This window comes from Tasmannia lanceolata, unplaced genomic scaffold, assembly GCF_043159265.1.
Source record: "Tasmannia lanceolata isolate RefF3 unplaced genomic scaffold, GAP_Taslan_0.1 ptg000020l, whole genome shotgun sequence".
Taxonomy (NCBI): Eukaryota; Viridiplantae; Streptophyta; class Magnoliopsida; order Canellales; family Winteraceae; genus Tasmannia; species Tasmannia lanceolata.
In genome coordinates this window covers 20,857,807-20,880,253 of record NW_027518697.1, presented here as the reverse complement: position 1 = coordinate 20,880,253, position 22,447 = coordinate 20,857,807, and the positions used below count along the sequence as shown (strand labels likewise).

The window sequence follows — 22,447 nt, the reverse complement described above, 5'->3', positions numbered from 1 at the left end:
TTTTTTAGGAAAACATTTAAAACACATTCAAAACGCTTTAAAGCATATTAAACACATTTTGGCCAATTTTCCAATTTTCCAACTTTACCTCATTTATATTTTTTTGTAAATGACAAAATTTGAAGGGAAATGATTTATGCGCTCAAGTGTTTTGATAAACATGAGCGCCACTTGTTTGTCATGTAGTATTTAAAGGGCTTTAAGAGCTTTTTGAGAACAATAATATCCTCTGACATCCCTTTAAATAATACACGACAAACAAGTGGAGCGCATGTTTATCAAAACACTTGAGCGCTGAAACCATTTCCCAATTTTAAATGTGTTCTTTTGTGTTTTTGTTTATTTACTATTTTTTTTAAGGAATATTGTATTAAACTTGAAATTTTCCCTTCCTACCCGATCGGTTTTCCTAAGAGAAAAGTACGGAATGTGGGTAGTAATTACCGAAAATTACGTATCTCACATACTTTTTAAAACAATCATCAAACATTGGTGATTCTTCAAAATCGGGTGGAAAAAATACCCCAATACCCTTCTGACATGATCAGAGTCCTCGTATGTTGCCCTTCCAGACAAATTCACAACCCAACGTCAATCATTATCTTTAAAGTAATATTTTATTATTTCTCAATTCTCCTTTAGATGAGAATGGCTACGTTATTGAATATTTTATTATTTACACATCTCTTTTAGTTGACAACGGGTACGTTATTGAATATTTTATTACTTCTCACGTCTCTTATGGTTAGAACGACGACGTTATTAAATACTTTATTATTTCTCACGTCTCTTTTGGCTGAGAATGCCGTCGGAATATCAAATACACTGCCGGATTCAAGAAACACCTATCGTTCAAAGATATCAAGTACGCTGCCAGATTCTAGAGTACGCCACCGGAATATCGAGTACACTGCTGGATTTTCTGGGTTCAAACATGTGTTCCAAACTTATCGAGTACGCCGCCGGATTCTAGAGTATGCCGTCAGAATATCGAGAACGCCGCCGGAATATCAAGGGATACGCTAATAGAAATAGGGCGTAAGCAGAAATAGAGTGTATGCCGGCGGAAATAATTGGTACGCCGGTGTAAATATTGGGTACGCCGGCAAAATCTCATACAGAGAGGCAATATTATTAGAAGACGTCACCGTTCCAGATTGATGTCCATGTGTCATGGATTAGATTGTCTATGTATATTGGTGACTGCCAAGATTTAAACGAACCCAAGGGACTCTGGGTTCAAAGAAATTTTTTAAATCCAAACCATACCAACTGTGGATAAAGATGCCACCGTTCCAAACGAACCCAAGCTTCTGTCGGTTCAAAAACACATTCAGATGAACAAAAAAGAAGCCTTGTGCAGTACGCTAACGTAAATGAGGTGAGATGCATTAAATACAGGAGGATTTTCTCTACAAAGAAAATACTAAAATAATGAAAAGGTGAATCATTGAAGGGCCAACATAGAAGGACTCAATCTTGGTTTTGATAGCAGAAGGGCACTGGGGTCTTTTTCCACCCTTTTTTATGATTGTTTTAAAAAGTACCCTAAATCTGTAATTTCTCGAAACTATTACCCATATTCTGTACTTTTCTCTTCTGCTAACTATGACTCATAAATACACTAGAGGGGGTGGCTAGGAAAGAAAAGAGGGCCAATATATCACTTACCAAATCAGTAATATCCACTATCCTTGATCGAGTAGAAGCCTTGGGCCTGTCACATTAGATAAATAGCTGAGAGAGAGAGAGAGAGAGAGAGAGAGAGAGAGAGAGAGAGAGGCCTTGGGCCTGTCACATTAGATCAATAGCTGAGAGAGAGAGGCCTTGGGCCTGTCACATTAGATCAATAGCTGTGTGTGTGTGTGAGAGAGAGAGAGAGAGAGAGAGAGAGAGAGGCCTTGGGCCTGTCACATTAGATCAATAGCTGTGTGTGTGAGAGAGAGAGAGAGAGAGACTGAGAGAGAGAGATGTTTTGTGTTGTTTTGTTAGGCTGCCCATGTGTTGCAAGTAGTGGTTGAGGTAAGATATGAAATGGGGAGGCCATATTTTAAGGTTTTGTTGTGGCTGAGGACCAAATGGGAGGTAGAGTTTGATTTGTGGATACGATTTTCCCGTTCTTCCACCCAATTTTTTTTATTTTTTTTCTCGTGGCTGAGGACTAAATGCAAAAACACAACCCCGCGGATCGCTCCCACCACTTCCTACCCTCAAACTCAGTCCCCACTCCTTTGTGGCTTGAGAAGAATCCCTCCCTCTCTCTGTCTGTCTGTCTCTCTCTCTCTCTCTCTCTCTCTCTCTCTCTCTCTCACACACACACACACACACACACACACACACATAAAACCTAATTACCACTCTCTTTTGTTGCCTTTATCATCTTCCCATGAGGTTGCTATTGTTGTTGTAAGGTGGGTTTTTGTTTCTCTGTTTTTTTTTTATCTTAGATTGGGTTTTTGTTTCTCTGTTTTTTTGGGCCCTGTCTAAGAGCAGAAGACACAACCACGAAGAAGAGATCATCTTCATTATCATATAATGTCGAAGAGAAGAAAGGGGAAATGAAAGGGAAGGAAATATGCGAACCCTCTGCGACGTTTGCGAAAGCGCTGCTGCCATCCTTTTCTGCTCCGCTGACGAGGCTGCTCTTTGTCGATCCTGCGATGATCAGGTACAAAACTAAATACCCATTTCCTCTTTCCATTTATTGGTTTTTGTTAGAACAACCCTAGGTTTTTATGGCTTGATTGGTTACCAGATTTATTTTCAGCAATTCATATAATTTGTTTCTTTTATAGCTGATATTGAATCACGCAATCGGTGTTTCCTTTTATTTTTTTTTTTTTTTTTGTAATTTAGATTGTTGGGTTTGAGTAGATTGTTAGTCAATTTTGGGTTACCATGTGCAAAGACAGAATTTGTGGGATAAAATTCCTCATTGAATTACATAGAAGCTAATGAGTGCTTATATAAAACACTCAAGGAGTCAAGGGATTAACATAGAAAGATCTTGTGATAAGAATGAAAATACAACTCCACTCAACTCAACTAAGCCTTTGTCCCAAACTAGTTGGGGTCGGCTAATGAATCCTTTAGGCTCTGTTTGGTTAGATGAGATTTTAGTGGAAGTAGTAGTCAACAAGGAGGTGACAGGGTGGGATATGTGTAGACTTGTCTGAGAAGATTAGAGGGAATTTTGGAGAATTTTGGTAGTCTGTTTGGTTAGAAGTCAAAGCATGTGGGAGAATGGAGGGGTGTCATTAACAAAATAAATAGTAGAAGAGAGAAAGAGGAGAGAGAAAGAGAGAAAAACGTAATGATTACACATGGCATTTCATATTCTACTCTTCTCCCCTCTAAATTTTACCAAAAACAAGGTTTGGCATTGGAAAAGTAGGGGAGGGGACAATCCCGCCACATAGGCGCCACCTAAGCCAAAAGCTAATAATTATGTCTCTTCCATGTCTAGAAGTCCAATGGGATTTGAGCTAAAAAATGACAACCAAACAACATTTGGTATTTCATATTCCTAGAAATGCTCAGCCGTCTTCCCTACTTTTTGCAACCAAACAGAGCCTTAGAAAATTTTCATGAAGAAGGTTAAAGGTGTTGACTTTTATGTGAAAAAGTTTTTTTTTTGTAATTCAAACTTACAACGGAGTGTTTTTTTGTAATTCTATGTTTGGGACTTGCTTTATGCTTTTAAGCTTCCCTCCAAAAAGGCTAAAGTCATGAGAAAACTTTAGTCCTAGATGGGAAGTGTGAGAGGGTGAGAGCGGCCATATATATACTTTCACTCTCTTAGCCTTGTGAATAAACAAGAGATCATGGGGATCCTACGCGCACGGATCGCCCACTTGGGTCCAGCGGGCTTTTGGTGTTACCACACGCGCCCGCCACCCGGCCCGGCTCGGCTCGGCCGGCCGCGCGTGTGGGAGTAGGGCTTTTTCTATTATTTATTTTTCCCTTTTTATTCTTTTAACGGTCAAGAGTTTATTTATTTTGTTTTAACTCTTTTTTATCGTTTGAGATTCCTTAATTGTGATTTAATGACCGTTTGGGAAACGTCTTTCACGTACTAAAAGAGTGCGATGTTTCACCCCAACGTGTCGATTACCTTTCTATAAAATCTGTTTTAGAGAAAACAGAAAGATATCCTTGACGGATTCTTCTTCTGCTCTTTCTCTTCTCTGGTTTTCTCTAGTTTTCTGCTCAAGGCTTTTGGCAAATATAAGCGAGTTCTTAGGCATCCGGGCTGCGTGAGTGCACACCCCTGGAGCGAGAGTTGTTGTATCCTGGAGGCATACGCCGAGGCGTCCATCTCCACCGTTGATTCGTCATAGTGGGGACGAGATTTGCCTTAAGGACAACGAAGATTCTTCGTGCCTCTACTCGATAAGTGATCTAACGATTTCTCCTTTTCTTTACAGATTATTATTGCAGAAGATAGTATTATTGATTTCTGTCTTCAAGTTGTGAGGTTAATTTGTTATGAGGTATTCTTGAATCCTAAATTACAGATTTGCACATCTTTATTATTTCTTACAATCTTAAGGCAAATCTTCGATCTGTGATTTGTAATTTTGGGATTTCGATTATTGAAAATTAATCATCATGGCTTCCCAAACCGAAAGATCGGAGAAATTTGACGGATCGGATTTCGGTAGATGGTAGGAAAAAATGCGATTCTTTCTGACTTTTCTAAACTTAGACTATATTTTGGATGATCCTGACTCATTACCTAATGAAGAAGAACCTGCTAGAACTCATCTCACTGAGAAAAGAAAAAGAGATAACTATCTCTGCAAAGGACATATTCTGAGTTGTCTTAACAATCAGTTATTTGATGTGTTTTTTAGAATTGAATCTGCCAAAGATTTATGGGAAACTCTAGAGCAGAAATACCTAGTCGAAGTAGCGGGTTCTAAGAAACATCTTATTGAAAAATATTTTCGATATCAGATTGTGGATGGTAAATCTATTATGGATCAAGTGAATTAGATCCAGTTGATTGTTTCCGACGTACTTGCTAGAGAGATCAAGATAGAAGAACAGATCCAAATTTGTGCAATTATAGAAAAACTACCACCTTCATGGGAAAAATTCCAAGATACATTATTGCATGACAGAAATGATTTTTCTCTTCAAGACTTGTTTGTTTATCTTAGAATTGAAGAGGAAAAGCGTTTCAGAAAACAGAAATCTAAGGCCTATGAGTTTAACTCTAGGCAATTCTCACTGAATCTTCATCTGGAAAGAAAACATCTTCCAAACCTGGGTCTGGATCAGGAAAAGGTAATTTCAAGAAAAACAATAAGGATTTCAAGAAGAAGAAGGGTAACTGTTTTGTGTGTGGAAAAGCAGGTCACTATGCTAAAAATTGTCGGTAAAATGATAAGAAGAAAAACCCTCAAGGAAACAATGCGCATCAGGCTAATGTGGCTGAAGATCAATATCTGTCGGCCGTAGTATCTGAAGTGAACCTGGTTAGTAACATGAAGGACTGGTGGGTGGACACTGGTGCCACCAAACACATCTATAGTGACAGAAGTGTATTTTCTTCCTACGAGCTTGTAGGGGATGGAGAGCAGCTTTTCATGGGAAACTCGTCATCATCTGCTGTGGCGGGTAAAGGAACAATGATGTTGAAGCTTACATCTGGAAAAGTTCTGAAGCTCTGTGATGTCCTTCATGTACCAGATATAAGAAAGAATCTGGTGTCCGGGTCACTTCTGATCAAGAAAGGTTTTAAACTGGTTTTTGAGGCTGATAAATTTGTAATCACTAAAAGTGGTGAACTTGTGGGAAAGGGTTACTCTGATGAGGATTTATTTAAACTGAATGTGACTGAGAACATTATGAATAAAGCTTCATCTTCTTATGCTTATATTACTGTTTCTTCTTGTTTATGGCATGGTAGACTAGGTCATGTTAACTATGCATCTTTAAAGAAAATGATGACCATATGTTTAATTCCTAAAAGTGATCAAGTAGTAGATAAATGTGAAGTATGTGTGCAATTAAAGTACTCTAAGAAGCCTTTTCACAAAGTAGAAGAAAGAAAAATAGAACTATTAAATTTAATTCACAGTGATGTATATGACTTAAACAATGTTTTAACTAGAGGAGGTAAAAGGTATTTTATTACATTTATAAATGATTTCTCTAGATATTGTACTGTTTATCTAATTAGAAATAAAGATGAATCTTTTGATAAATTCATTACATATAAAACTGAAGTAGAAAATCAGTTAGAAAATAAGATCAAAATTTTAAGATCTGATAGAGGTGGTGAATACACTTCTAATGCTTTTATTGAATTTTGTGAAAACCATGGCATAATCCATCAAGTTACTGCACCATACTCTCCACAGCAAAATGGAGTTGCTGAACGTAAAAACAGAACTCTAATGAACATGGTAAATTCTATGTTAGGAAGTTCAGGATTACCTCAAAATTTATGGGGAGAAACTCTTCTCTCTGCTTGTTATATTGTGAACAAGATACATTTTAAAGATTCAGACAAAACTCCTTACGAGTTATGGAAGAATAGAAAACCTCATTTTAAATACCTTAAAGTGTGGGGGTGCTTAGCTAAAGTTAGGATTCCAGATCCTAAGAGTACTAAGTTAGGTCCTAAGACTGTTGATTGTGCATTCATTGGATATGCACAAAACAGTAGTGCCTATAGATTCTTAATCTATAAATCAGATCATGTTGATATGCAACCTAGCACTATAATAGAATCTAGAGATGCTGAATTCTTTGAAACCATATTCCCTTATAAGACTAGTCTAAGTGAGAACACACTTAAAAGACCCATTGAATCTATAGATAAAGATCATCATGTGTCTGAAGAATCAATAGAGCCTAGAAGAAGTAAAAGGGCAAGAGTAGAGAAAAACTTTGGTCCAGAGTTTATTTTATATCTTCTAGAAGGAGAACCAAAGACATATAAAGAGGCAATGTCACTTCCAGATTCTTCATTTTGGAAAGAAGCTGTCAAGAGTGAGATAGAATCTATTTTGAGTAATGGGACATGGATCTTGACAGATCTGCCTCCTGGTTGCAAACCTATTGGTTGCAAGTGGATCTTTAGGAAGAAATTAAAAACTGATGGAACTATAGATAAGTACAAAGCATGACTAGTAGCTAAAGGGTTCAAGCAAAAAAAAGAAATTGACTTCTTTGACACTTATTCACCTGTAACCAGGATAACCACTATTAGAATCCTTATTGCCATAGCTGTAATTTATAACCTGGAAATCCATCAAATGGATGTCAAAACAGCATTTCTAAATGGTGAATTAGATGAAGAGATTTATATGGATCAACCTGAAGGCTTTGTAATCCAAGGCCAAGAGCAAAAGGTGTGTAAACTTATAAAATCTCTATATGGTTTGAAACAAGCTCCAAAACAATGGCATGAGAAGTTTGATAGTGTGATGCTATCAAATGGATTCATAATAAATGAATCAGATAAGTGTGTATACAACAAATTTAGTGGGGACAGTGGTGTTATTGTTTGTCTGTATGTAGATGATATGTTGATCATCGGAACAGACATAAGTGTAATAAAAGACACTAAGATTTTTTATCAAATAATTTTGATATGAAAGATCTGGGAAAGGCAGATGTAATCCTGGTTATCAAAATAAAAAGAAACCAAGAAGAAATAATTTTAATTCAGTCTCATTATGTAGAAAAAATTCTTAGAAGGTTTAATCAATTTGATTGTAAACATGTGGCTACCCCATATGATTCTAGTATAAGATTATGTAAGAATAAAGGAAGTGGAGTAAATCCACTTGAATACTCTAGAGTTATAGGGAGTCTAATGTATTTGATGAACTGCACTAGGCCAGACATAGCCTATGCAGTTGGTAGACTCAGTAGCTATACCAGTAATCCTGGTAGTGATCACTGGGAAGCACTAATTAGAGTATTGAAATATCTTAAAGGAACCATAAACTATGGTTTGCATTTTACTAAATATCTTGTAGTACTAGAAGGGAATAGCGATGCCAATTGGGTATCTGGATTTGAGACCAAATCTAGGAGTGGATATGTCTTCACTCTAGGAAGTGCAGCAGTTTCTTGAAAATCTACCAAGCAAACTTGTATAGCCAGATCCACTATGGAGTCTGAGTTCATTGCTTTAGAGAAAGCAAGTGAGGAAGCTGAATGGCTTAGAAACCTTTTGTCTGATATTCCACTTTGGAATAAGCCAGTACCAGGTATTACAATCCACTGTGATTGTCAAGCTGCTATAGGAAGAGCAGGTAATAATGTTTATAATGGTAAATCCCGAGTCCCGACACATTCGTCGGAGGCATAACTCCATAAGACAATTGTTGAAAAATGGAGTGATAACCATAGATTATGTAAGATCAATTGATAATATATCAGATTGTCTTACAAAAGGACCAAATAAAAATTTAGTCATGAGCACATCGAGGGGGATGGGGCTGAAGCCCACTGTTTAGATCACCTATAATGGAAACCCAACCTATCTGACTGGAGATCCCAAGAAGTAGGTTCAATGGAAAAAACAAGTTATTTGAGTGATCTATTTTGCACCAAATTGTATGTGAATTAAGTTCACTAAGCCTATCCCTATGGTGTGGGTGCAACCTGTAACGAAAAGAGGATGAGTTGTAGGACTCTTAATGTTATCTATAGCTGACTAACTGATTGTCAGTGGGGTGCGTAGTTACAGGGCACTCCTGATAGATACACCTATATGAGTGTGGAAGTGTGGCCGCTTCCTATGAGAATTGGGCTAAATTCTCTAGAGCACTCATGAAAGCAGGATATAGGACATGGCCGAAAAGTGCGACACCATATGAACTTGCTTATGCCTTCTGTGTTGTGTGTGTGGTATGTTGTCTCAGTTTATTACTAAAAGTGCTTGGTTCAAGATGTATATTCTTCGAGTACTTGATAACTCGATATACCTACACTAAGTAAAGGTTCAAGTCCAAAAGACACCTCTACTGATGCATAACACATCTTGCCTTGATCAAATCTATTTACATTTATTTATTTCTTGTAATTTTGAATTAGTGGGGGATTGTTGACTTTTATGTGAAAAAGTTTATTTTTGTAATTCAAACTTACAATGGGGTGTTTTTTGTAATTCTATGTTTGAGACTTGCTTTATGCTTTTAAGCTTCCCTAAAAAAAGGCTAAAGTCATGAGAAAACTTTAGTCCTAGATGGGAAGTGTGAGAGGGTGAGAGTGGCCATATATATATATATATGAGAAAACGGTTCCTACACACGTGTAGATAAGTTATCTACACACTAGCTTAAAATACAGTGGGGGCGACATTATTTGGGTGATCCAAACCATTCATTTTTAAGGCCCTCTCATAGATAGGGTGTCTACAAAAAATCAGATCCATAGGATCATCCTAACCATTCAAACTTTGGAGGCAAAAATGAACTAATATGTGAAGGTTTAAAGACATCCATTTTACCTCCACAAATTGTAGGGTTGGGATGATCCTATGAATCTGATTTTTTGTAGACACCCTATCTATGTGAGGGCCTTTAAAATGGATGGCTTGGATCACCCAAACAATGTGGGCCCCCACTGTATTTTAAGCTAGTGTGTAGAGAACTCTCTACACATATGTGTAGGAACCGTTTTCTATATATATATATATATATATATATATATATATATATATATATATATATATATATACTTTCACTCTCTTAGCCTTGTGAATAAGCAAGAGATCATGGGGATCCTACACGCACGGATCGCCCACTTGGGTCTAGCGGGCTTTTGGTGTTACCACACACGCGCGCCGCACGGCCAGGCTCGGCCGGCCGCGCGTGTGGGACTAGGGCTGTTTCTATTATTTATTTTTCCCGTTTTATTCTTTTAACGGTCAATAGTTTATTTATTTTGTTTTAACTCTTTTTTACCGTTTGAGATTCCTTAATAGTGATTTAATGACCGTTTGGGAAACGTCTTTCACGCACTAAAAGAGTGCGACGTTTCACCCCAACGTGTCGATTACCTTTCTATAAAATCGGTTTTAGAGAAAACAGAAAGATATCCTTGACGGATTCTTCTTCTGCTCTTTCTCTTCTCTGATTTTCTGCTCAAGGCTTTTGGCAAATATAAGCGAGTTCTTAGGCATCCGGTCTGCGTGAGTGCACACCCCTGGAGCGAGAGTTGTTGTATCCTGGAGGCATACGCTGAGGCGCCCATCTGCACCGTTGATTTGTCATAGTGGGGGCAAGATTTGTCTTAAGGTCAGCGAAGATTCTTCGTGCCTCAACTCGATAAGTGATCTAACGATTTCTCCTTTTCTTTACAGATTATTATTGCAGAAAATAGTATTATTGATTTCTGTCTTCAAGTTGTGAGGTTAATTTGTTATAAGGTATTCTCGAATCCTAAATTACAGATTTGCACATCTTTATGTTCAAATCTACCCGGCTCAAATTAACTGAGTCTAATCCTGACACTAGTTGGGTTCGTTTACTTGGATCATTTTCTTCCATTCTATCCTATCCAAGATCATGTTCTCTGTTATGTTCCTAGCCCTCAAGTCTTTCCTCACTATTTCTACCCGAGTTGTGATAAGAATGAAAATAATTAAATAAAAATTAACCTAATCTTCACTAATATCCAAATCAATGCAAATCCTAGTTGTTTAATTTATCCTACCTGTAAAATCTACCATCCAAGTAATCCAATGATCAGATCTTCTATATTATGACATCTAAGACTCCTGCCCATACCAAACAGCTAGAAACAAAGTGCAAAAATTATAAAAATCCAAACTAATTTATTTCACTCTAGTGGGACCCATCTACGCGCGTAACATACCACCAAGTTGTGAGTGCTATTCCAAATTGGGTTTTAGGAAACAGAACTTTTGAAAGTAGTAGATGATGACAGGATGAACAGATCTTATAGGCCACGCTTGACCTGCAGAGATTCGTTGATTAAAACAGCCTTTCTTTGCGTTCAATTAGATTCTCCTACAATTAGAATTAAAAGGATATGATACAACACTTTAAGACTGTTTTCAAAAGTAAGAATGGAACAGGGTATGCCCTGAACATTAGTTACACATTCAAATCAAATAGGATATGCTTAAATGTGCGTCCTTCTACCAAGATCGGAATAAAATGAAACATCCTCCCCACAAAGTCAGCCACTTGGATTCTATGGGCTCATGTATATGTGTATTTTGATCTGTTTATCCAGTGACTCAAAATTCATCTAGGAGATTATCCTGTGGTCTACCCTGCAGAAGCTTGTGTACACACAAGAAAATACGAGTGTAGACACTTGATTGTATTCTAACGACATTTTCTTAAGAACATATGGGGCTGTTACAACTTACACCATTTATCATATACAAATAAGTTGAAGAAAATATAAGTAGGAGATGAATAATAAGATGAGGAAGAAGAAACTTAATTCACACTCTTCTCAATGTGCAAGTGCAAATGGCAAACATCCAAATTACAAAACTTGAATGAATTTGTACTAATTACAACCTACGACTCCTCTCTCCTATATGTAGACTTCAAACTTTAAAGTACTATTAATACAAACTAAAACACAAAATAGAAAAATCTTATTTTCCTATTAAACACATACACGACTAAATAAATATCTGGTAGCAGATCTACGTATATTTAAGCCTCCTGTGGAATCTGTGGCGCAAAACCACTACTTCACATGCAAGTTCCTTTTGGTAAAGAATCCCAAAATCTATTGTTATCTTAATGTACTCCATAAAGCATTAGTCTGCTTGCAAATAGGCTCCGTTCTCTGGTCATAACTCATTAATCAAGAGTTTTCTCAGCTTAGATTTTGTGATTGTAAACTTACCAACTTCTCCAAAAGCTTAGGCTGTTGGAGAACGGCAGTATTTAATCGTTTATACTTTAACAACCCCCCTCACGTGCGGCTTACTTGGCAAACACGTGGCACATATGGTCCCACCTTGGGTCGACCATTGCATATGGATTTGATTTGATTTTTATTTTATTCTATTTTACATTGGGGAGGTTTGAGCTCGAGACCTTTGGCTCTGTTACCATGTATACTTACCAACTTCTCCAAGAGCTTAAGCTGTAGGAGAAGGGCAGTATTTAATCTTTTATACTTTAACAGTGATCTTATTTTCAATATCCAACCGGGACAACTCCTAATGCGATTTCTTCATGCGAAGGAATACTCTGATGCAGAAAGCTTTCCTTGTTCACAACTCTCAATGTCCTTCTCTAAGAGTTGGAGACGATGATTGTTTGTTTTCGAGTACTCCGATGCAGAAGCTGTCCTTGTTCCCAACTCCCAATGCCCTTCTCTAAGGGTTGGAGACGTTGAGTGTTCTTTTACGAGTACTCTGACGCAAAAAGCTTCCCTTGTTCACAACTTGGATATTAGTCAATCACTTCTTTGAAAGTTTTTGCATCTTAGATATTGGTCACCATGTCTTCATGCGCTGACTACTTCAGGGCATATAGCGCCTTTCCAGCCTTGGTGTTCCACTTGGGCTCTTTTGTTGGTTCTGTCGGGGGACAGTAGGAAACCCGTGTTTGAATGACACAGTACGCCTTACAAATCTTGTCTTTGTAAATACTACTTCAGACACGACTTCCAAAGCTCGTAATTAAAGTGGTTCAAGAACAAGAAACTCTCATCGCCTGCCATCTTCTTCATACACTATATCCAATGCTCGTAGTTGAAGTGGTTCATGATCGACTACTCGCATTTATAAGCAGATCAGAGCACTACCACTTCTCCCAGACAACCGGCATCGTTCTGATACCACTTGAATTCTGTGCGACAAAAGCTTAAAAACTCACAAATGTGCACCCACATGAGAAAATACTAGTGTAAACACTCGATTGTATACTCGTTTTCTCAAGAATGTACGGGCTGTTACTTACGCAAATGCTGAAGAAAATATTAGACGAAGCCAAATTACAAAAAATCTCAAAAACGTTTTTTGGTAGGTAAGCTTGGATTGAACCCCCAACCTCTAGGTCAAAGAACAAAGCCCTGTCCATTGAGCTAGAGGCTCAGTCCTCTAACTCGAAAACTTGAATGTAAAAGACATGGGCTATTCATCTTTGCAGTTTCTACACTATTCCTGTGTGGAATTTGAGACTTACATTGTTTGAATTAAGTATTAATGTTGGTGGCAGCTACACTAATGTTGACAATGTTTTTCTTGAGCCTAGAGCATTATTTTTCTCTTCTTCTCATACATCCTTCTTTGCAATATTTCTTTTTTAAGGAAGCTTGTCTGTTTCAATCTTTATTGCCAATCATCCCATAACAGCTTCTGCCTGGGTTTGAGGGGCAAACAACTAGGCATCGTGTTTCCAAACCCTGGGACTGCCCAAAAGCTAGAGCGCGGCTGTCTGATCTCTAAGGAAAAATTCCCTATCTTGGATTTTCTTTTTCTGACTCTTTCTTTTGATGATGTACTGTCCACTCTTATTTGGATGAGCTGAGAACAACCCGGCTAAAACCGTTTTGCTTAAAAAGAAAAAAAAAATATATAATCCTATTTGATTGTTTGCATATATTAATATTTTTATCCGCAGCTGCATAGAAATCCATTGCCTGTTTCCATAAATCTCATATCACAGGATATGCAAATGATACAAGTTTTGCTCCAACAGGTGAAAGCTGTAATGGTAGATTTGTTGAGAAAAACAAGTTTATATTCTTTATTTAATTTGACAATGTGCCTAAAGAAATGTTTTTTAACCTGTAATTTATCTAGGAACCAGGGGCGGCTTCTTAAATTTTATTGATAAGGAAAATAGTTACAGGAGGAGGATATAGAACCTTGCTTCTAACGCATCAAAGTACAGGAAGAGGAAAAATAAAATCCCTTAACAAAGAAAAAAAAAAGGGATACCTAATTGGTCACATCTAACCGCTCCTTTATCTCACAATATGTCTTTTGGAAGATTTCATATATTATCAATATTGCCTGTATTCCAAATTCTTCTTTGGTATTCCATATATACCCCTATCTAAGATCTGCAATTTGGAATGGCAGGTTCACATGTGTAACAAGCTTGCCAGCCGACATGTGCGAGTAGGACTTGCTGACCCTAGTGATGTTCCTCGTTGCGACATATGTGAAAATGCACCTGGTATGCAAAAGTTTTTTGGGACAAACTCCTACCTTTATTTACTGAGAAAGTATTTTAACTCTTAGTTCCTTTTTAATGGATTTTAACTCTTTTTCTTTGTCCTTGGTAATGGATGTAGCTTTCTTTTACTGTGAGATAGACGGAACTTCCCTCTGCTTGCAATGTGATATGGTTGTACATGTTGGAGGTAAAAGAACCCATGGACGATATCTCTTGTTGAGGCAGAGGGTTGAGGTTAGCGACTCTGTCCTAGAGGAAACTGGTTCAGATCTTTGTCCTTCAAAGAACTCACAAAATCAACACCCGTTTGGTTTCTATGTAGTTTCCAGGGGATAAACCTGGGCCTTTCGAAGACGTGGCCATGCAACCCGCCGTCCAAGTTGAATTTAGGAGGGAACAGAACCAGCTAACGAAAGACAAGCTTCAAAACCACAGGGTTTCTCCTGTTCCAATGCTAGATGTTAACGATGACCATGGAAAGATGAACTCTGTAATGATTGATCTCAACACGAGGCCACAACGGACTCAAGGGCAGTCTTCAAATACCCAGGTATTTGAAGAGCTTTGAAGTTATCTATGCTAGTTGTCTTAATCCATTTTTAGAAGGCTTAAATGCATCTAATCACTTACTAAGGGTCTGTTTGTTTTGGATTTTGAGAACCAATTGCGAGTCCAAAACTGATTATTGGGCTCAAATTTATGTTTAATTTTGAGTAAAATAATCAGGTTTTGACTCACAAATGGTTCTCTAAATCCCAAACAAACCGGGCATAAGAGAATTTTGATTCTTAGTATGCATGCTTGTAACTTTAAGGTGCAGGGGATGGATGTTCTAAGCGGTACTAATCACGATTCTACAAACATGGTTCCTGTGAGGTCTTCCAAAGGAGACCCAGAAAAGTAAACAAGGTAGACTTTTGAACTTCCCTTTGATCAAATCTCCCATGTTTTCACCATTTGTTGTTAAAGAATGGAAATTCTTGATTTTTGGGTTTTGGGGGATTGGGGGATTAGGCCCAAAAAAACTGAGTTGTTTAGACTAATGATTGGAGTGCATACATAACCCATGTTGCAATGCATGAGACTGTAATATAATGAATCTCATGAAATGTTAATGAATGCATGGAATAGGATTCTCTTACTTTGAAAGGTTAGGCCGTTAGGGAATACACAGACTTTGTCCTTTGCTTCTGTTTAAATTTTTAAAAAGTTTCAGAAGGGCTCCATGAGGAAGTATAAAATTGATAACTCACCAACTTCTCCAAAAGCTTAAGCTGTTGGAGAAAGGAGTTATTTATCTTTTATACTTTAACACTCTCCTGCACGTGTGGCCCACTTGGCAAACACGTGGTTCCACTTTGGGCCGACCATCGCATGTGGATTTTTACTATCCAGAAGGTTTGAACTCGAGAGCTTTGGCTCTGATACCATGATAACTTACCAACTTCTCCAAAAGCTTAAGTTGTTGGAGAAAGGAGTTATTTATCTTTTTTACTTTAACAAAAATAACCCTTTTTTTCTAGTGTTCATGAATGCTATAATAATGGTCTTACTATAATTTTTATTTTCAAAAAAGAAAAAAAATGAATGCTATACTGGAAGCATTTTTGTAAATTGTTAGTACCAGAAATCATTGTGAGTGATTTCTGGTGTCATTGTGAGTGATTTCTGGTGGGGAATGGCCAAAAGGCCATTGACGGTGACTGTGAAAAGAATTTATTTTTGGGAAATGATATCAGTACAACCATGTTTTAATAATTGCAGAGACCCAGCTTGTCTCATCTTTTATAATTACCTTTTGAGAGCTTATCGGGAACTGTAATAACCTTTTAATTGCACAGACCCAGTTTGTCTTATCTTTTTAATTGCCTTTCCAGAGCTTTTTGGGAACTGTAATGCTAAAAGACAAGATGTGTTGGTGAAAATATCAAAACATGGTTGTGCTGATATCATTTCCCTTATTTTTTTCATCGACTCTTTCGAATCACGAACGGACAGCAAAGAAGAGGTTTTAGAAAGAGTTCTCTTCAGACTAGTTTGGAGAGGCTGTTTTTCTTTGAAATTCCGTCGGAGAGATTGGGTTTCAGGCACAGCTGGTTTTGTGAGAAGCCCAAGTGTTTATTTCTCAATCTTTCTGACTTGCTACTACAGAACTAAGATCGAAAAGATTGAAAAAGTCAGTCATTCACAACCACTGAAGGATTCCTCGAAAAGCTAAGAATTAGTAGTAATACTGTTATTAGATTGCAATATACGATAAAGTTCTCCGCATGTGATTATATCTCATGGAAATGGAATATACAGAATATGATCGGCAACATGTTAACCCGCAAAATCCAGATAAGATTGTGTAGGACACTTCTATTGCTTGTACATAGAGAATGCACTTGTGGAATTATAAATCGAGGGTTGATGCAAACTATAATAAAAATGCTAATGAGTTTTGGATCTTCTCTTTATCAAGAACACTTTGAAAAAATGGTTCTCGAGGTCTCAGGCAATTTCTACAGTGTTTCGGCCCTGTTTGTTTGTGATTATGACAGCCGATTGTGAGTGCCAAACTGATTATTGGACTCAAATTAAAACGTAATTTTGAGCCCAGTAATCGGTTTGGCACTCACAATCGGTTGTCATAATCTTAAATGAACAGGGCCGAATATGGGATCGCAGGTATTGGCTCATGGCAGGTCCTGGGTTCTATAAACTAATTAACCGCGAGTAATTGGTAACACTATTTTAGTGGCTAACAAACGGATCCTAGAATAAAAAAATCTCAGGCAGACAGAGATCTTATAAATTTATGATAACGAAAAATAGTCGAAAAAAGGAAAGTGCTTAGGCCCTGTTCGATTAAGATTATGACAACCAATTGTGGGTGACAAACTGATTATTGGACTCAACAAACTGATTATTGGACTCAAATTTAAATTTAAACGTAATTTTGAATCCAATAATCGTTTTGGTACCCACAACCAGTTGTCATAATCTTAAAACAAATAGGGGGTTAGGACTCCTGCACAGTTATTGAATTATAGTATTGTTCATGTCACTGAAGCCGTCACTCTGAGCCTCAGTAGTTCATCACCCACCACTTAGATACCAAAAGCAAGACAACCTTTCGAACTGAATGCAACACCCTCTTAACACCCTTATTAGTAAATGGCTCATTGGGAAGAAAGATTGATTCTGCCCAATTTAGAGGGAAATGATAATTTTTTGCAATATCTATAAATTAAAGGTCACCGTAAATAAAACTTGAACTGTTATTATTCAAGTCACTTGTTTTTATGTGTGGAAATAAAACAAATTTCCCATGAAAACATTTTCCTTAAGAAATGTTTTTCCTGCAATCCAAACAGGGCGTTAAGGAAGTTTTTTTCTTTCCACTATTTAGAAGGAAATGAACTGATTATAGTTTATTTAGAGGGATATTATAAAAAATTCAAGGTCCTTTCAAGTAAAAATTATATAGGGTTGGTTCCAATTATCTTTTTCGCGTCTAAAAAATTAGGAAATTTTAGAAATATAATACCTTAGCGGAAAAAACTAGGCCTAACGGGAAAAATGCCATCACTTGGGAGGAATGCATAGCTTGTTTCGTCCTGTCCCTATGCAGTGCATTTTGGATGAAAATGGTTTTCAAGTTTACATCAAATCTCCTCAGCTTTTCCTACTATTTTAACTCGTAGAATTACATCATTCGTACCCATGGATTCAAATTTCGGTCTCAGTACCGAAATTTCGGCCGAAATCCGGTAATAGAAAAATAGTAATATTTTATTATATCAGAAATTTCGGAATAATACTATATCTTTTTAAAATAATTCAATTTCCCGAAATTTCGGATTTCAGCAGAAATTTAAAACCAAGCTCGTACCTAAGTCTCTAATGTGAAATTGGCTTGCCATTAGCCTTTTAGTTTAGACTATGACTTCTACTTGTAACAGAGGTTAGCATGCATCTACACATTTGTACATATTTACCCCAACATTTCTAGTAAATTTAGGGCATGTTTTGCCACCTTGAAATTTTTTCCTCGAATATTAGCTTAGTGGTGAGAGAGAGAGAGAGTGGGAGATGAATAGACACGAGACTGACGAGAGGGATTGGGTGAAGAGGGGTAAAAAAAAAAACTCTACCCAACATATGATTGATTTTGGATTTTTGGGGAGTGATATTTACGCCCCTTTTCGATAGCATTTTGTGTGACAGGTCATTCGATACAGCCTATAAGCTATAAAGTGAGCACTTACAGTAAGAAAACCAATAGATGAATAAATAGATGAATCTCTTCCGTAGATTAACGTCTATTGCAATTACAGCAAAATAACTTGCCTGGTTCTTTATCTGCACACGAGAGAGAGGGAGGGTTTGTTGCTGGCCAGCAATTGAAAAAAAACAGAGAAAAGTACAGAATGTGGGCCCATGTTTAGTGAAAATACGGATTGTGGGCACCTTTTAAAATAAGAACAAATAAAGGGCTATACTTTAAAATCGGGTGGTCATAAGACCCTGATACCTTCTGACATCGACAGGGTCCTCCTTTTTCATTACTGCTTCTTAAATTGGCCCAATTCACGAGGCTTCTTTTGATTCCTTTAAATGTGTATTTGAACCAAGAGAACCTTGGGTTCGTTTCTATCTGTGCCGTCGGAAATAACTAGAGACGGATGGATCTTGACACGTGTTGGAAAACATTTTGGAACCCCGACGTTATTATACTTTTTGGAACACTGAAGTTATCTTTTCTCACTTATCTTTTGGTTTAGAATGGTAGATGTTTTCTTTTCTCGCTTATCTTTTCAACACGTGTCAGGCATCCATCCGTCTTTAGGTATTTCCGACGACCAAGATAGAAATAATGGTTACAGAGAGGGAAATAATGGGTACGCCGACGGAAATAATGGTTACAGATAGGGAAATAATGGGTACACCGCAGAAATAATGGGTATGCCGATGGAAATAATGGTTACAGAGAGGGCAATAATGGGTACGCCGACAGAAATAATTAGTACGCCGATGGAAATAATTGTTACAGAGAGGGGAATAATGGGTACGCCGGTGGAAATAATGGGTATGCCGATGTAAATAATGGTTACAGAGAGGGGGATAATGGGTATGCCGGCGGAAAATAATGGTTACGCCGATGGAAATAATGATTACAGAGAGGGGAATAGGAATAGTACGCTGGTGGAAATAATGGTTATAGAGAGGGAAATAATGGGTACGCCGGCGGGTACGTCGGCGGAAATAATGGGTACGCCGATGGAAATAATGGTCACAGAGAGGGGAATAGGAATAATGGGTACGCCGGCGGAAATAATGGGTACGCCGATGGAAATAATAGTTACAGAGAAGGGAATAATGGTTACAGAGAGGGGTATTATTAGAAGACGCCACCGTTTCATATTGATGTCCACGTGTCGTGGATCCGACTGCCTATTCATATTGGAGACAACCAAGATTTAAAGGAACCCAAAGACTCTGGGTTCACAGAAAGATTTCAATCCAAACCAAACCGACTATGTATAGAGCCGCTAGCATTCCAAAAGGTTTTTCAACACGTGTCAGGCATTCATCCGTCTCTAGCTATTTCCGACGGCCAAGATAGAAATGAACCCATGGTTCTATGACTTCTGTCGGTTCAAATACCAGACGAACCAAAAGAACCTCATGAAACACGTTAGTAATGAAAAAGGAGGTTGAATGACATTTCTGTTGATGTGAGAAGGGTAGCAGGGTCTTTTCCCAACCCGATTTTGAAGATTAGCCCGTTTTTTGTTCTTGTTTTAAAAGGTGCTCGCAATCCGTATTTTCACTAAACATCGGCCCACATCCCGTACTTTTCTCTTAAAAAAAATAGAGGGTTTCTAGCGACGGAATACCCAAAACGTGTCGTTCGTTTGGTAAATGTTTAGGAAATACGAGATTTATAATCCCCTATTTTTCAAAAAGTATTGTACAGACCAAATCACAAGATGATCCAAACAGTCTTAAATAGGTTGTGCCCCAAAAATCATTTCCATACAATGATCTTAGCACTCCGATCTATAGAGTTTTCCATAATACAGAGTTCCTCTATAGATACTTACCATTCTCCTGGATAGACGTCGTACTCACAATTCACAAGTCCTTCTATGAAATATAACATAGCAAAGCCGACACTTGCAAATTATAATTATTATAATGAAAAATGCTTCAAGGCTAGGGGTGAAACTTGGGTCGGGCTCAACCCGAACCAGATGGGTTCATCCCGATTTTGGCTCGGGTTGGGTTGGCATTTTCTAGGGTTAAGGTTGGGATAAGCCAACCCAATTTAATTTCAGGTTGGGTTAGAGTTGAGGCCTTGGCAACCCGAACCTGACCTCCGTCCTCTAATTTTTTCATGATTTTCTTAGGATTATGTTTTTTCTTTATATTTTTCTGTTTGGCCCTAGATCAACCCGAACCCAACCCGACCCGATTTGGAGGAGGGTTGGGTTAGGGTTGACCATCCTCAACCCGAGGCTCGGGTTGGGTCGGGTTAGGGTTGAGGGAATGCTATCTCTGATTGGGTTAGGGTTGGCTTCAACCCGACCGTCAACCCGACCCAACCGGACCCGAGTTGCACTCCTGTTCAAGGCATTGGTCTGTTATGCTCTTTCCTAACAGCCAATTGTAGTGCATCATGTGTGGGGCCCGTTGACATGATCTGATCCCTTGATCTGACCCGTAACCCCCAGTCTGACCCATAGCTACTGATCCGTAGCACCATGATCCATCAAACTTCATTTTCATAGTTCTTTATCTTACGGATGAGATATGTCTGTTCTACACGGGACATGACAACACCTCTCTAAGATGCTTGAAGTGGTTTTCTTCAAATTATTTCTCTTCACCCTAGTCATGCTTATCTTTTAGGCCATGTGTAGCAACCATGATTTTTTTTATTTTTTCATGATAAATTAGTTTCTCAAGTGGTGAGGAAAGAGTAGGGCAGGTGGGAGAAAGAGAGACCTGAGAGGCCACGATTGAACAGAGTGTGAGAAGTGCCCAAAAAACAAGGGAAAAAATAAAAATAAAATTTCCATCCGCTCAATCACTCTCTTATTTTTCCATTCCACAAGCAGGAAAAAAAATAAAATTCAAAGAGTTGAGAGAAGATGAACGAGAAACGCCCTCCTCCTGACCCAATTGCGGTTCTACGGGGTCATCGCGCTTCCGTTACGGATGTTAGCTTCCATCCCTCCAAACCATTTCTCTTTACAGGGTACCCTCATTTCATCATCTCTCTCTCTCTCTCTCTCTCTCTCTCTATATATATATATATATATATATATATATATATATATATATATATATATATATATATATATATATATTTCTCTCTTTATCTTTCTAGCTATTTATCCATACACACACACTAGGCTCTGTTTTGATACAGGTAGTTGCCTTGTAGATTAGTGGTATGAGTTTTGATTTACAGAGGATTTACCTAGTACAATAGTGATAAGTAGGGTTTGGTTGCCAACCTCGTAGAGCAGTAGGAGGGGGTGTCATTACCTCTATATATATATATATATATATATATATATATATATATATATATATATATATATAGAGAGAGAGAGAGAGAGAGAGAGAGAGAGAGAGAGAGAGAGATTTTCCATGAAGAACTCCACCATTTTTAACATGGATGCCACGTCACCAGACAAGCAATAATTACCTTTGAATCTTGTCTGGTGGTCTCCGGGGATTGTGAGCTAAATTGGCAACCAAACACTCCGAAGTTACTAAAAAATGCATTTTTTTGCCTAGGACATCATTGAAGATGCCAGGCATTTGGCAACCAAACAGTCCCATAAATATTGGCTTAGGAATTCGTCTTAGAAAATTAATGTGAGAATGGTTGTAATGGGAATTTATGGATAATATTCTAATTTGTATATGTTGCGAACCCAAATCGGTTTGCAACATGATTGATCTGTTGAAGTATAAATGATTAAATAAGACCAACTCTAACAGCTTAAGCTTTTGGAGCAATTGGTTGTTTGACATGGTTTCGGAGTTATGGCCTCAAGGCAAGTCCTGGGTTCAAAACCCAACAACTCCTTGATATTAAAAAAATCCACGTGTAGGGCCAACCCAACAAAAGAGGGGCCATACGTGAGGGGGACTGTTGAAGTATAAATGATTCAATAACACCAGCTCTAACAGCTTAAGCATTTGGAGTAATTGGTTGTTTCACATGATCTTCTTAGAGGAAAGATCTACCTCTTGACTCACTTCGAGGAAAGGGTCAGTCCTCCTTTGTG

The 22,447-nt window shown here is 37.9% G+C and overlaps 2 protein-coding genes across 10 annotated transcripts in view; both read left to right on the top strand.

Annotated features, from left to right (window-relative positions):
- The first annotated feature begins 2,087 nt into the window (after nucleotides 1–2,087).
- On the top strand, nucleotides 2,088–15,294 carry LOC143854908 (B-box zinc finger protein 19-like). 4 transcript variants are annotated; one of them, XM_077365040.1, is made up of 6 exons: nucleotides 2,088–2,263; nucleotides 2,494–2,668; nucleotides 14,057–14,153; nucleotides 14,272–14,387; nucleotides 14,476–14,703; nucleotides 14,968–15,294. In XM_077365040.1, the coding sequence occupies exons 2-6, from the start codon at nucleotides 2,576–2,578 to the stop codon at nucleotides 15,055–15,057; spliced, it is 624 nt and encodes a 207-aa protein (XP_077221155.1). In that variant the 5' UTR covers nucleotides 2,088–2,263; nucleotides 2,494–2,575; the 3' UTR covers nucleotides 15,058–15,294. The 4 variants fall into 4 exon arrangements, with proteins under 4 accessions (XP_077221155.1, XP_077221156.1, XP_077221154.1 ...); XM_077365041.1 differs by having other exon boundaries at nucleotides 2,088–2,267; XM_077365039.1 differs by lacking the exon at nucleotides 2,088–2,263 and having other exon boundaries at nucleotides 2,302–2,668.
- A 5,720-nt stretch (nucleotides 15,295–21,014) lies between these two features.
- Nucleotides 21,015–22,447, top strand: part of EMB2757 (Transducin/WD40 repeat-like superfamily protein) — a 41,958-nt gene continuing 40,525 nt past the window's right edge. For 5 of the 6 annotated variants that reach the window (XR_013237336.1, XR_013237334.1, XR_013237337.1 and 2 more), the window contains exon 1: nucleotides 21,015–21,402. Coding sequence is in view for 2 of the 6 variants with exons in the window: in XM_077363731.1 (XP_077219846.1) it covers nucleotides 21,296–21,402 (107 nt within the window). In the remaining 4 variants the exon portion in view is untranslated. The remainder of the gene's footprint in view (nucleotides 21,403–22,447) is intronic. The other variant, XM_077363730.1, reaches the window with a different exon arrangement.

Coding starts and splice junctions, on each gene's coding strand:
- LOC143854908 (XM_077365040.1), top strand. CDS start 2,576: ATGCGAACCCTCTGCGACGTTTGCGAAAGCGCTGCTGCCATCCTTTTC. Junction 2,669..14,056: donor GTCGATCCTGCGATGATCAG/GTACAAAACTAA, acceptor TTGGAATGGCAG/GTTCACATGTGTAACAAGCT. Junction 14,154..14,271: donor CATATGTGAAAATGCACCTG/GTATGCAAAAGT, acceptor TAATGGATGTAG/CTTTCTTTTACTGTGAGATA.